The sequence below is a fragment of the Sinocyclocheilus rhinocerous genome, unplaced genomic scaffold (assembly GCF_001515625.1).
Source record: "Sinocyclocheilus rhinocerous isolate Xijiao unplaced genomic scaffold, SAMN03320098_v1.1 scaffold789, whole genome shotgun sequence".
Lineage (NCBI taxonomy): Eukaryota > Metazoa > Chordata > Actinopteri > Cypriniformes > Cyprinidae > Sinocyclocheilus > Sinocyclocheilus rhinocerous.
This window is the reverse complement of record NW_015667306.1, coordinates 188,543-202,208: the sequence shown is the minus strand read 5'-3', so window position 1 is coordinate 202,208 and position 13,666 is coordinate 188,543. Positions and strand designations below refer to the sequence as shown.

Below are 13,666 nucleotides of genomic sequence, written 5' to 3'. Positions count from 1 at the left end.
ATTTAGTTTTAATTCAAATGATGCGTGCTAAGTGAGTGAACATCAAAGAACACACAACAGAAGTGTGCGCTCTCTCTCTCCCTACTGTTAAGTAACTTGTGCATTGTTTTACTTACTTCTTTTTGACATATCCGACCGAACTACAAACTTTCCAGTGATGTCTGTGAGAAAGGTATATTCACTCGACAAGCTTGCGCATCTGCGCCGCCGCGCGCTCAATCCACTCAGCGTGCTTTGTTTATCAGCTGGCGCAAATCAGCTATACAGGCATTAATACTGAATGTTTTATATTCATTGCATACATGTACTTCGTAGACATCTTTAATCTCTAATAACCCCATTCTGCTGTCTGTTGTCGGTATTTCTTTGTCTGAATATGGCACTTATCACATGCTGTGTGGTATCGGCGTTTGGTATCGGGGCATTTTAACGAGTACGAGTACGAATACAGGAGCTCAGTATCGGGCCCGATACCGATACCAGTATCGGTATCGGTGCATCCCTACTGCATTTATTTTATCCTTTTGAGAGGTGATCTAAATATTTGTGGATTGGAAACAAATGGAAAATTGACAGGCTTGTGCTGCAGTTCTATGGATTTTTCGCCCGCCAGGTCTTTGAGCCAGTCACGTGACTGAAAACTATGAATTAGCATGCTTGTCAAAATTAATTGTGTTAGTCTGAATCAGCAGACATTGGAAGCAGATAATATTAGGGCTTTTATCTGTTCCAGATTACAAAATTATTATTAATCTGTTGTCTGTATTTTATATTTTGATGGCTGGTATATCACTTTCTACACATCACCATATAAAATTCAAATTTTTGGATTTTAATTAAATTATGTATTTATGTTTATGTTAAAGTTAAATTTACTAAATTATAAATTAATGTAAATAAACAATATCACAGATTAATTGAATTATATTTTGATTACCCCATTTCTGCTATCATAAAATACACTTACTTGTAGGTAGTGGTCGACCGATATTGTTTTTTTGACAGCCGATGCCGATATCTTGGAAAGCAGGGTGGCCGATATAAAGCTGATATAATTGTATTTATTTTAATTAATATTTAAGAAATTTGAAATAATTTGAAAATGGATAAACAAATTCATTTGTAAAATAAACATACTTATACTTTAGATGACAAAGTATTTTCCACAAATAAATATTTAATAAAAATATAATTAAAAAGGAAGTAAACTCTAACCAACAGAGCACTCAGTATTCTTGGAAGTTTGTGTGCATTGGGAATCATATTTTTTTCAAATAAAGCCAAGGTAACACTCATTTTACATACAGCACACAGTGAAATATGACAGTGCAAATGCATAAAGCGCAGCATAATTACATTAGACATTCAAAGATTTGTTTAAATTATGTAAATGCGTATTTGCTGAATGCTGACGGCAAACGAGAAAGTATTATAATGTTTGCCTTTCTATTACTAATAATATAAAAGCAATCGTTATAATACTTTTTGTATACATTTTAACCTTTGTTTAACCGTTCTATCTGATTATTAGATAGACTTCTATCCGTATTAGACAGAACTGTTAACGACGACAGCGAACAAGAGAGAGAATGTGAGCACTATGTACTCAGGCGCTGCCGTTTTCAGCACCGTCAAAATAAAAGTCCCGCCTCGAACGCATCGGTAAACAGAAAAACTTATCGGCCGATGCCGATATTTGAAAAAAAATGCCACATATCGGCCGATATATCGGCCTTGGCGATATATCGGTCGACCACTACTTGTAGGTTTACAATTCTATATATGACACAATTATTATGCTCTTATTCTATTGTGCTCCATCTGTTTGGCGTGCATGCGTGCGGCGGTGCTCGTTCACTGAAGTCTGTGAGGTTTAGCAGAGAATCGCATGCAGAAGGCTCCAGACAGCAAAATGGAAATTACTTTTTAACGTTTACAGATGGAGAATATATATAAAATGTAAGTTATGCACTGAGGAAGACCGCACATCTCAAACAGCACAAGTAGCATCTCTGTCAGCAGCAGCACATGAGTCTGTCAGAGAATCTGACGGGGCGAACCGCGTTAAACTGTACGTATTAACTATATCTTACAAGTTATTTTAAAGCCCTTAATATAAAGCATGTCTCATGTTTAGGGAAAAACTGGATTATGCACTTTCTTCACAGCCGCTCACTCTGCGACTTCTTCTATTATTCAGATGCGCTCGTATCAAACTACTGTATATCGATATAAGCGGTATTGCCTCATATCATATCGCTTATAAAAAATATATTGATAAATCGATATACCGCCCAGCCCTATTTTCTACCATGGTCTAATGTGCAGACACTGCAAGTACACCATTTTTAGGTTGACTACCTGAACAGTGTTATTTTAGCATTCATATAATATTTTGAATTAGCTTTTTATATTTTCATGTTGTATTTTAATTTTAGTTTTAGTACTTTAACTTAATTTGATAATTTGAAATGTTGCCATGTTTTTCATTGTATGAAATATTTATTTAAATAATATTTACATGTGTTTTATATTTGCGTTGCAGCTTCATTTCAATTAATGAAAATGATTTTAATGGTTTTAGTTTTAGTCAACAACTGGGCTGAAAAATATATCATGCATTTTGCAAGGACTTGCAACTATGGAAAATTTTAATACTTAAGAAAGTTACAAAGAAAGGTTTAGGTTGACACAAATAATAGAGAGTTGATTAACATTTTAGTGCCAAAAGAATATGAAACATGTATGTTGCTCATAGCATTTTCAGCTTTTAATGTATTTAAATGTATTTTAATTTGCATGGCATGCTGTATCACATTATTTAACAGGTTTTCCTTTAATGTCATCCAGCCCTAGTTAACAATAACAACACTGTTCCTGAAAATTGTAAACATGTTGGCTCTATCAAAACATTGCTCTGATTGAGCAGTCTGGCATATCAACTTCAGTCTTGGCCAATGGCGTGGGTTCAGGGTGGGGCTACCTGAAATTAGCTGTTAGCGGGGAATTGTTGTCCAAACAATGATAGACCAGAAACAATCCTTATTTTTGCAGCTCCGCCAGTAATGCAGCAATTGCACACTTCACATTTTAGTTTGGTCTAGTATATCAATACAGATGTGAGATTTCTTGTTGCATTGATTTCTCTGTGTCTTTCTGCTCTACCTAGGTTGAATATGTGCCCAAATAACTGCTCTGATCGTGGGGAGTGTCGTGTGGGGAATTCCAGTGACTCTGTGCAGTGTGAATGTGAGGTCGGCTGGAAAGGAGAGGCCTGTGATGTGCCCTACTGCTCCTCTGACTGCGGCTCCCCTCTGCGGGGACGGTGTGACAGCGCCGCCAAACGCTGCCAGTGCAAACCAGGATGGCAAGGTAAAGCTTAATCATAAGAACGACAGTAAGCTACTGGACAAATAAGGAAATCGTTGTTCATTAATCCACAAATTTAGAGGTTAATTCCGCTTTAGAGGGGTTAGTACAATTCTTTTTTGTTCATGAACAAGAGTGATACATTTCAGGACTCACAACTGCATTTTGAGAGTGAGTTCAGTGAAAATCACCATCACACCTTGCTTTTTGATTGGACTTTTATAGTGTTAACATAGATTGAACATTTATTAACTTAGATTGTGGTGTTATGCAAGTCAACATCTTTGATATTTACTTTTAGTCACTGTTGCTATGGTTACAGGCGTTATTCACGGCTATCATGAGAATAGAAAAGGGGCATGACATTGGATATTTGTACAGTATATACATTAGCGGCTTGAATACTGTATGTAAGCTGTTGTATGACATTGAGTCATTTAAGGAATCTCTTCATCATCAAATTTGTTTATAGATGTAATTCACTCACAGTTCTGGGAATGTGTAGAGCTTTTTTGGTTTTCCTAATTGTTTCCTGGCTTTCTTCCTCTTCGCCTCTCACTGTACTGACTGCAGATATCTCTCTACAGATCTCTCTGCCTCAATCTCTACGCCTCTAGTGTTGTTTGGGTTTGCTTGAAAGACTTTTGAGTTTGCTTGTTTGTCCCAGGGCTGTATTTTAGAGAATGGCTTGTGTTCTTATACTTAGCTTGATTGTGATGAGCTCTGATAAGCCAAATGTGTAAAAATACAGGTGGTTCAAGGTCCTTGCATTTAGTGTAAAAATTTACATTTTGGCACACATTTAAATGACTCCAGGTTGGTACAAAGATTGTTGGATGTCTAAATCCTGCCTGTACCAAAAATAGAGCAGAGATTGACTGCCGTTACAAAAGTTGAGGTATCGTTTACATCTGTAGCACAGGGGCAAGTTATGTGGCAAATACGTAAGGTTAGCAAAAATGACTTTGCAAGAAGTACCAGTAGGTTTGATATTTTAGTAGAAACTTAAGTGGTTACTATAGTCAATTTTTATGTTCATACATGCCTCGTTTATCATTTATCCTTGTACATCATTTCCATTAGCAACTTTTCAAATGGCTTTTATATATTGATTTTAATGTTTTACTCTTGTCTCAAACCCAGACTTTAAATTTTCACTATAAAAAATGTATCATAAAAAACGACTGTTTAAATCTATGATGATCTAAACAAAGAGCAAAATGGTCATTGGTTTGTTATAGGTTGAAATTTATCTATAGCAATTTTTCAAAAATGTCTTATTCCACATTTGTGGTGTCGTTTTGCCCCATTGATGCCACAGAGACATCAGTGTCAGTGGAGACAATGAAATTAAATGTTAGACATATGATGTGTATGGAAAATAAATCCAATTTAAAAAGGTTAATATTATAGAATATATTATTGTGTATCATTTTCAATCAAGCTGTTATAAATATTATTTGATTTTATGTATTTTGGATTAGGGATGGGTCACGATTTTCGAATATTCGATTAGTTGATTTTAGACTTGTGCCGGTATTCGGTAATGCGATTTAACTAATGAGGTCTTATTGTAAAGTGATACCTATTGGTCTTTATAGTTCTTTTGCACTTTAATATGTGTAAAACTTTTAACTTTATACATTTTTCTGTATTGCTTTATTGCATTTAAATATTCAGTTATTTTTGTTATTAGAAAAAAGTTATTAAACCTGTTATACTGTATTATGACAGCTCTTTTTTTAAACTAAATTTTAATATCGTGATAATACCGTATACCGTGATAAAAGCATCAGCAATTAATCGCAACATGAAAATTTGATACCGGCATATCCCTAGTTGATTTAATTCTAGAACATCGAATAGGTTGTGCGATTATTGTCTTAAAAAATGTCCCCATGTTTTCCGTGCTGATGCGGTGGTGACGCGTTCATGTGGCGCTGCCAATAACGCACCTAAAAGCTGTCAAAGTCAACAGAAGAACACACCGTCTCACGCGCACACTGTAGACTTGCGTAGCATATAATGGTTACAGTAATGTGGGGCGATGTCAAATAAGAGCTCTGTGCGGACCACAAACACCCCCGACTGGGTTATCATGATAGTAAAATAGGGCATTCTAAGTCAATATACTGCAGTATTTCCTCTCTCAATCAGTAGAAAATATGGTTAACACCTGGTCATGCATGAAAAAAGACTGCGTCATGTACCGTGAAACCGGTATAATTTTGAAAAATACCGTGATATAAATTTTTGGTCATACCGCCCAGCACTAGTCCTAGCCTTATGAGCAGTTGATTTATGCTAATCGATGGACTGTTATGTTGATAAGTGCCGTCATTCAGTTATGTTTATTATTTTAATGTTTTAGCATGTTACGATCATTAAATTGCTTGAGTTAATAGACTATCTTCTGAATTAAACAGTTTATCATACAGATTGAAAGCGTGAATCCCATCTCTCTCTCTCTGTTTATGGGGTGTTTGTGCGTGCATGCGGGGAGGGGTGCGATTTTCAAATAATAATCGAATAATACCTAGCGATTTTCGAATATTATTTTTGCTTGGAATGCCCATCCCTATTTTGGATGCATAAATGCTGTTTTATTCGGCTGTTTTATTAAAAAAATGTTCAAAAAGTTTATTTTCTAGTTGGTGGGGTTAAAATGCCCATCGTTGAAGAAACACCCAGTTATTTGCAGACTCTACTTTGAGTTGCTCACTGCCTCAGACTCAGTAATTATTTGCTTCTATGGCAACCCTTATAACATCAAAATAGACCTATGATGACCTTGAAATATTAAGAAAAGTGCACCAGGTAGCATCAGCTACAATAAAATGGAATATGAAACACAAATGTGGTCCTCCTTACTACTTATAACTAGGGCTGGGTATCGAGTTCGATACTTAGCGCTTATTCCGATAGAAAACACTGTATCGGTTTCCACTGATTAAGAAATATTTTTGTTTGCTTGGGTGGTAATATTAGGTCTATTATATTAATAGGGAAGGGGGCCCAAAAATGTTTTTTTCTACGTCACGAAAATAGGTAAATCCGGCCCTGCCATCTAATGTGTGTTTTGGCCATGTAATGTTGCTGAAATTAAATATGTTATTACCTCTGAGTCAGAGCAGCGATCATGGAAGAGAGAACACAAGCAGACAGCGCTGGAAGCTGCTAATGCTCATCAGTAAATCAGTGGAAAATAAATCGAAATCATGATTCTGTCTGAGCTATGCGTTTTAAAACAAACACTAACTAGTGTAAATGTAGCCTAACAGATGTGTAAACTGAAGACTATTTGAGCTTTTTTACAACTGTTTTGCACTGATTTATTGTGTTGGTTACATTTTGTTCCTTTGTGCAGTGGCTCAGGAGATGAGTCTTTGAGTTTGTATAAACATCAACAAGCTGAAAAATAAAACCAAAGTTTTTTTTTTAGATAATGTAATCTTGTTAAAATTGATTTCATAAAATTGGTATCGAAAAAAGTATCGTTCAGGAACCGGTATCGAAGTCAAGGTATCGGTATCGATATCAAAAAATTTTGAACGATACCCAGCCCTACTTATAACTGTTGAGGCTGTGGCCATTTTGACTCTTTATATATTACGTCACAAGACTGAGGTTTCATAATTGTGAGTTTCCAACTAGCAATCAGAAGGTTGACAAAGACGTGAACTGTTTTTAATTGTAATTATGGTAATTATGACAAGCAGCCACTAAACCTCAGGTTTAGGTCAGTTCTCTCGGTCTGTCTGTCCATCTCGCTCTCCTCTCCTCTCTCTCCTGTGGAAGTGTTTAATCACCAGTCTGTGAACAGCAGGTTGAGCCACATTCAGAACTGACTCATGTTTCAAGTTCCTCCCTGGTTTCCTGTAATGTTTTATATTTTTAAGCACAGCCCTTTTGTGCAACTTCAATTTTATTGTTTTATAAAGATTGGACTAGGTTGGACTATATATCAAGAGGCAGAACAAACAGTCTAGAACAGTGACAGTTGTGGTTGAATGTGATAGTTTCTCATATGCAACAGAAATGGCAGCCCTTATGAGTTGGGCAATGTCGTGGTCGCACCAGTGTGTCGCAGCGGCAGAAAAAAACAAATTTAGTCGCAGTGGCAGAAAAAATTGTCGCAGTCTGGAGCCCTGTCGTAATCAGACTACTTTTTTTATTGATTACATGATTACACTGCATTACATTATTCATGCAATAAATAATTCATAATTTATTGATTCTCCTTAATTCCTCTTTTTCATCTCTTAAATGTTCTTTTAAATGCTTATATACACTCAGAAAGTCTTCCAGTTCTGTGGACATTCACACAAAGTCCAGTCGCTAGTCAGGTGGCTACACGGCATTTGATATATACAGTATCTCACAGAAGTGAGTACACCCCTCACATTTTTGTAAATATTCATACATACACACACACACACATGGTGTGATTTGTAGGACGGGATGGGGGGATTTCCCTCTTCTGGTCTATGAATCCCTGCCTCTGCTGAATTATTTTTATCCTCGGATTAAAAAAAATTATAAAAAAAATTCCCCTGGGTGATGCTACAACACCAACCACCAAAAGATCATTTAAAATGCAAGTAAAAAAACTGCACCATGACAATACAAACAACAATAAAATCAGAAATGGACTTTAACTGTCAGCGCTCCCGCTTAATAGAGACCGTGTGTTCACGCGCCTCAATCCATGCAGGGCTTTTCAGAAAGTCAGCGCACCATTAGTCTATTTCAGACTGAGTGACAGTTTGAGATTAATACACAATGTTTTTGCTCAAAACTCAATCTACTGTGACCTAATGCAGATAATGTATATAATAAACGGACACATAAATGTATTCTGAGACAGAACGCAGAAGTTTACCGTCACCATAATGTGGGAATTATGATCACGCAATATTGACTGATGGAGTGGCAGAGAATCGTCTTTCTGCGGTAGTCGGTTTAAAGAAATGTGAGGTAATCTTGTGAATACTTAATGTGCGCACTTTTGAAGTAAAAGTTTGTATGTTGTGTAGCGAAGCACTGATCAAAATTAAATGGAAGCAAACGAATATGTACAGGTTTGTGTCTCGTTATTCTATTCAAAATAGAATATCATTAACTGCAGACTGATTTTGCAGTCCTGGCAGAAATAAGAACTATTAGTGTCATTATAACCAAGTGTTATCATAAATAGTGGTCAAATATCGAAGCCATCTAATCTCAAGGTTAAATCAGAATATTTATTGTAAAAATGTTTGTTACTGCTGCCCAAAAAAAATTTATATATTTATAGCTCCACTGTGATTTGTGATATATTTTCAAGGAAAAAAAAAAGAAAAATAAACACTTCAAAACACCCTATAAATACAGTATATATATATATATATATATTCATATTCATATTCTAGTTGGCAGGGTTAAAATGCCCATCGTTGAAGAAACACCCAGTTATTGGTGCTCACTGCCTCAGACTCAGTAATTATTTGCTTCTATGGCAACACTTACAACATCAAAATAGACCTATGATGACCTTGAAATATTAAGAAAAGTGCACCAGGTAGCATCAACTACAGTAAAAATGGCATATGAAACACAAATGTGTTCCTCCTTACTACTTATAACTGTTGAGGCTGTGGCCATTTTGACTCTTTATATATTACGTCACAAGACTGAGGTTTCATAATTGTAAGTTTCCAACTAGCTAGTAGCTATATATATGTATATATATGTGTGTGTGTGTGTGTGTGTGTGTATGTATGCATGTATGTAATAGTTGCTTAAAAAAAAACACCTCAAACTTTCAAATTGTACAGTATATTATTTTCTCACCCTGCCCTAATGACAGCATGTGTGCGTGTGTGTATTTTAGGCCTGGACTGCTCAATAACTGTACCAGCAAATGTTTCCTTCTGGACACGTGAGGAATACAGCGGGCATGGCTTGGTGCGGGCGTCCCATAAGGCTGTGGTTCATGAAGACGTGATGTGGGTGATAGGTGGACATATGTTTAACTACACACACTACCAGATGGTGACTGCGTGAGTACACACACACATACTTAACCAAAATGCACTTGAGCATAATAACCTTACAGGCTCACAGCTTTACTTTCTCCTTTACTCTTTTTGTCTATTCCTCAGGTTCAACATCTCCTCTCAAAGCTGGATGTCGTTAAACCGGTCCGTCAACTCTGTAACTGGACGCTACGGTCATTCTCTCTCCCTGCATGAGGTTTGTCAACGATGACAGGTTGTTTAATAGTGTTCATCAACTCAAATGTCTTTATTACAGTCCGATGTATTTATTCCCTACATACACTGAACTGAGACCTGCTTCTCTAAAACTTGTGATTTCATAAGTTATTTGTCTTTGTGTGCATGCGTACAGGATCAAATCTATATGTACGGTGGGAAGATTGACTCCACAGGAAACGTGACATCAGAACTCTGGGTGTTCCACACATGGAACCAGTCATGGGTTCTGCTGAATCCGCGTGCTAAAGAACAGTATGCCGTCGTGGGCCATTCTGCACACACTGTCCAGCTCCATCCCGACAGATCAGAGCCCGTCATACTGGTCGTCTTCGGACACTGCCCTCTTTACGGATACATCAGCCAAGTGCAGCAGTACAACATTGGTCAGTAGCGCACAGTAGTGTCAAATGCTCAACAGCTGGCCGATACCTTGAGTATTATCGCCATAATTTTACTGACGTTATAAGATTAGGGAATAGTGTGAATATTGCAATAACATTAAAAGTTTAACTTAGTTAAACCAATTTCACCCTTTTACATCTCACAAATATGACAGCGTCAAAGGGATTGTTTGGCTGCTTTCAAAAATTGACAGCTGTATTTAAATGTGGGATTGATTCTGAAAATGTGATGATTGACAGTGATAACAAACCATAGCTACAGATGGGACAAAAAAATATCATACTGTATATCAAAATAAATCTTTTATTTAATTACTTGTCTCCGGTCATATACGTGGCTGCTACACCACGTTTTCCTTTTCAGCATCTTGCGTCATGCACAATATGTTTTTTTAAAAAAAACGTCATTTTTAAAAACAAAAAAGCATCTTTTAAAAGCAGGCCTCAGGACACCTGTGTACTGTTCCATTCAGCCTAGCTGTTTGAAAGGAAGAATTCATCCTATGTGAAAGCACCCTAATCCGTTTCAGAATATTGAGTGCTATCACGGACTGAAAGTCACAGTGAACAGTTGTGACCCAGTTTCTGTCTGATGAATCAGACCGCTAGGTACCGCAGAGACTCGTCATTCATCACAAAATTAAAATGAGGCCCTTTTGATATTAGTTTTCAATTGTGTAAAATGTTTTGCAGTTGGAAAAAAAAATGTGCAGTTGTTTTCATGATTGATTGTTGCTGTCATTTGTGATAGAGAGAGAGGAGACGGGGGCTGGTTTTCACTTTGATTTCTGGATGCCAGTGTGGTTTGAAATCAGCATACAAAACCCCTGCTAGGGAAAGCAAGCATTTATTCAATTAGACTCTTGTCTCAAAACCTTAATGTAGTTCTTCCTCATGTGGCAATTATCCCTGTTCTGGTCTGTTTGCAGGAATTGTTTACTCTACTGCCCTCTGGTGTTGTAATGGAAGAGCAAAATCAAAAATATGTGTAACTATTTTTTTTTTTTAGGAGAACTAGTTGTGTTTCTTTCTTCACTATCTCTCATCCTGTACTTTTCACTCTTCCCTTTGCAGTAAAGAACACATGGAGTGTTTTAGAGACTCGTGGGGCACTGGTTCAGGGTGGCTATGGGCACAGCAGTGTGTATGATCCTCAAACCCGCTCCATCTACATCCATGGAGGCTATAAAGCTTTCAGTGCCAATAAATACGGCCTGGCCGGGGACCTGTACCGCTATGATGTGGACAAGAGAATGTGGTGCGTTGAGCAGCATTACAATTTAATTTAATACTGATTACTTTTTGACTTCATAATTTTAAGGCTAGGCTTAAAATGGAGAGCCTGCTTAGTTAGCTTTTTTAATCCAATATTTTGTTTAAAAAAAAAAAAAAAAAAACTACAACAGTAGTACTTGTTATGCTAGCATGCTGCTATGAACATAGTCATAGTTTTTTTTTTTTGCTTTCTCTGGGTTTCCTGCTAATGATGTCTCTGATTAATCTGTAGGTTGATTCTGAGGGACAGTGGTTTTTTCCGTTACCTCCACACGGCGGTGATTGTTGACGGGAACATGTTGGTGTTTGGAGGGAACACGCACAACGACACCTCAATGAGCCATGGGGCGAAGTGCTTCTCCTCAGACTTCATAACATACAGCATAGGTGAGTACCAGACACCGTCTTTGTCACCTGAATGTTCAAATTACAAGTGTTCCGTACATCTGTGTATGACTGGGCAGCCTAACTATATATACAATAATGTGATTTATCCATTCAAAATTAGGAGGTTGTACTCTCGAGTCTTATTTTTTGAAGTCGAACCTAAAGACCTATTCACAGCAACACATTTGTTTGTCCGATTTTCGCATGCGATTTGTCTGTTCAGATTGTGTAAAAAAAAAAAACAGCAGGTGAGTTCAATAAAAAAATGCAGATTCAATTTCTTACAATAGATGGTGCTTATAGAAAAGCAGAAACAGCCATTCAGATTTTGTATTTCCAGCACCAATTATAAGAGTACAGAGACCAGAGAGCCAATTCTGGATTTTACCTCTGCCTAGGTAAAATCCAGATCAGCTGCTGGTACATAAAACTTGCTGCCGCTCATGAATAATCTATAATGCTAAACGATAGTGAAGAGCAATTAATTATATGGCCCAACGTCTTAGCATGAACAGGCCTTTTAAACATATTCATTTGTAATACTTTTTTATTGCTTCCAACAAGTTTTTAAAATCGTACGTAAAGAATGTAATTCACTTTCCAGCAAAATAACTGTATTGAATGATTATGTAGTGAGATTTTTCTTAAACTGTCATTCGCCTACCTTTAAGAACTTTTTACATTCTAAATCGCTCGCTTACTGCATCCTCTCTCGTATGGTATCATATGTATATAATATCTCTGTCTTTCACAATGTTGAACAGCAGAAGAGACACTCACACAGAAACCATAATTGGATTTCTGTGCGTGTAGCAGCAAGCCATTAGAGACCGAAATACACTCATCAGGGGGGCTTCTTGCAGATGGATGCGTGATCTTGAAGCCATTATTTTATGAGTGACACATTTGAATTTTGTAATCTCCAGGGATCGGAGACATGCCTGTCTGGTGCTATTATCTCGCTTTTCATTTAGATAATGAGGGATGCTATGAGTATGATGTCAGAATAGATGCACTACGAGCACTTGAATACGGCGGCTCTTGAATGTGAGAATATGATGCGTGGGTTGAAATTCCGAGCGTCTTTGAGGAGTTTGTATTGCCTGTATAATACACAGGAAGCTTCAAACATATCAGAAGTGTTTGCGTTTGCTTATTCATCATTATATTTCACTCCACTTAAAAAATTTCTTCCTCTTGTTCTTCCCTTGCCAACTTCTCTTTTGAGTTTCAGGCTAGCGCTGTGGTAATCTGTAATTAAGTAGAGGCCTTTCTCGACCCTGAGGGTAATTGCTCTGTCCTTATGAGCTGAACTCAGTTATACTGGCCCACACCAGGATGCTGAATACGATTTGTCAGAAAGTTTGCCAGCAGGGGGCAGTGACTTGTCACACATACTGTACTGCACTAATAGCTATCATTTCTCTTCATGCTTCTCTTACTCCTGTTAGATTAGCCACTAACTCCTTCTATTTAACATCTAAAGAAAGAGATGATTCAATATTAAGGGTCAGCTCAGAAAATGCAAACAGCTCATCTTACAAACCATGGCGAGAAAGATGCAGGGAACTGGGAACATTCCGTTTTATCCCATATTGCATAGTATTACAATGTTATTTCGTTTTAGAGTACAAGTAAAGGTGCCTTATAGGCCCTGCACTTCTGCACAGGTCATCAATTTATGTGAAGGTTGGACTTACGGATGTTAATTAGGTAATGTGAGTGGCGATTACTGAGCAACCATTAGTCTTCGTTCATTAAAAAAAAAAAAAGAGTAAGTGATTTTTCAAAAACACTTTAGAAAACTGATTCGGGCCGAATCGCAAAACAAACTTGTAGCCAATCAGCAATAAGGGGCGTGTCTACTCGTGATGTGGAGGAGAGCGCGTTCAGTGCATGGGACGGACATTAGCCGAGCCGAGCGACAGAAAGATAGAGATGGCAGATAAAAAACAAAAGAGGAAACCGTCTGCGGAA

General features: G+C 37.2%; 1 protein-coding gene across 1 annotated transcript in view; it reads left to right on the top strand.

The window, feature by feature from the left end:
* LOC107733663 (attractin-like) overlaps positions 1–13,666 on the top strand; it is a 39,481-nt gene that overhangs the window by 10,820 nt on the left and 14,995 nt on the right. The window contains exons 5-10 of the mRNA XM_016545394.1: positions 3,170–3,372; positions 9,242–9,410; positions 9,513–9,603; positions 9,760–10,009; positions 11,102–11,285; positions 11,535–11,689. Coding sequence (XP_016400880.1) covers positions 3,170–3,372; positions 9,242–9,410; positions 9,513–9,603; positions 9,760–10,009; positions 11,102–11,285; positions 11,535–11,689 — 1,052 coding nt within the window. The remainder of the gene's footprint in view (positions 1–3,169; positions 3,373–9,241; positions 9,411–9,512; positions 9,604–9,759; positions 10,010–11,101; positions 11,286–11,534; positions 11,690–13,666) is intronic.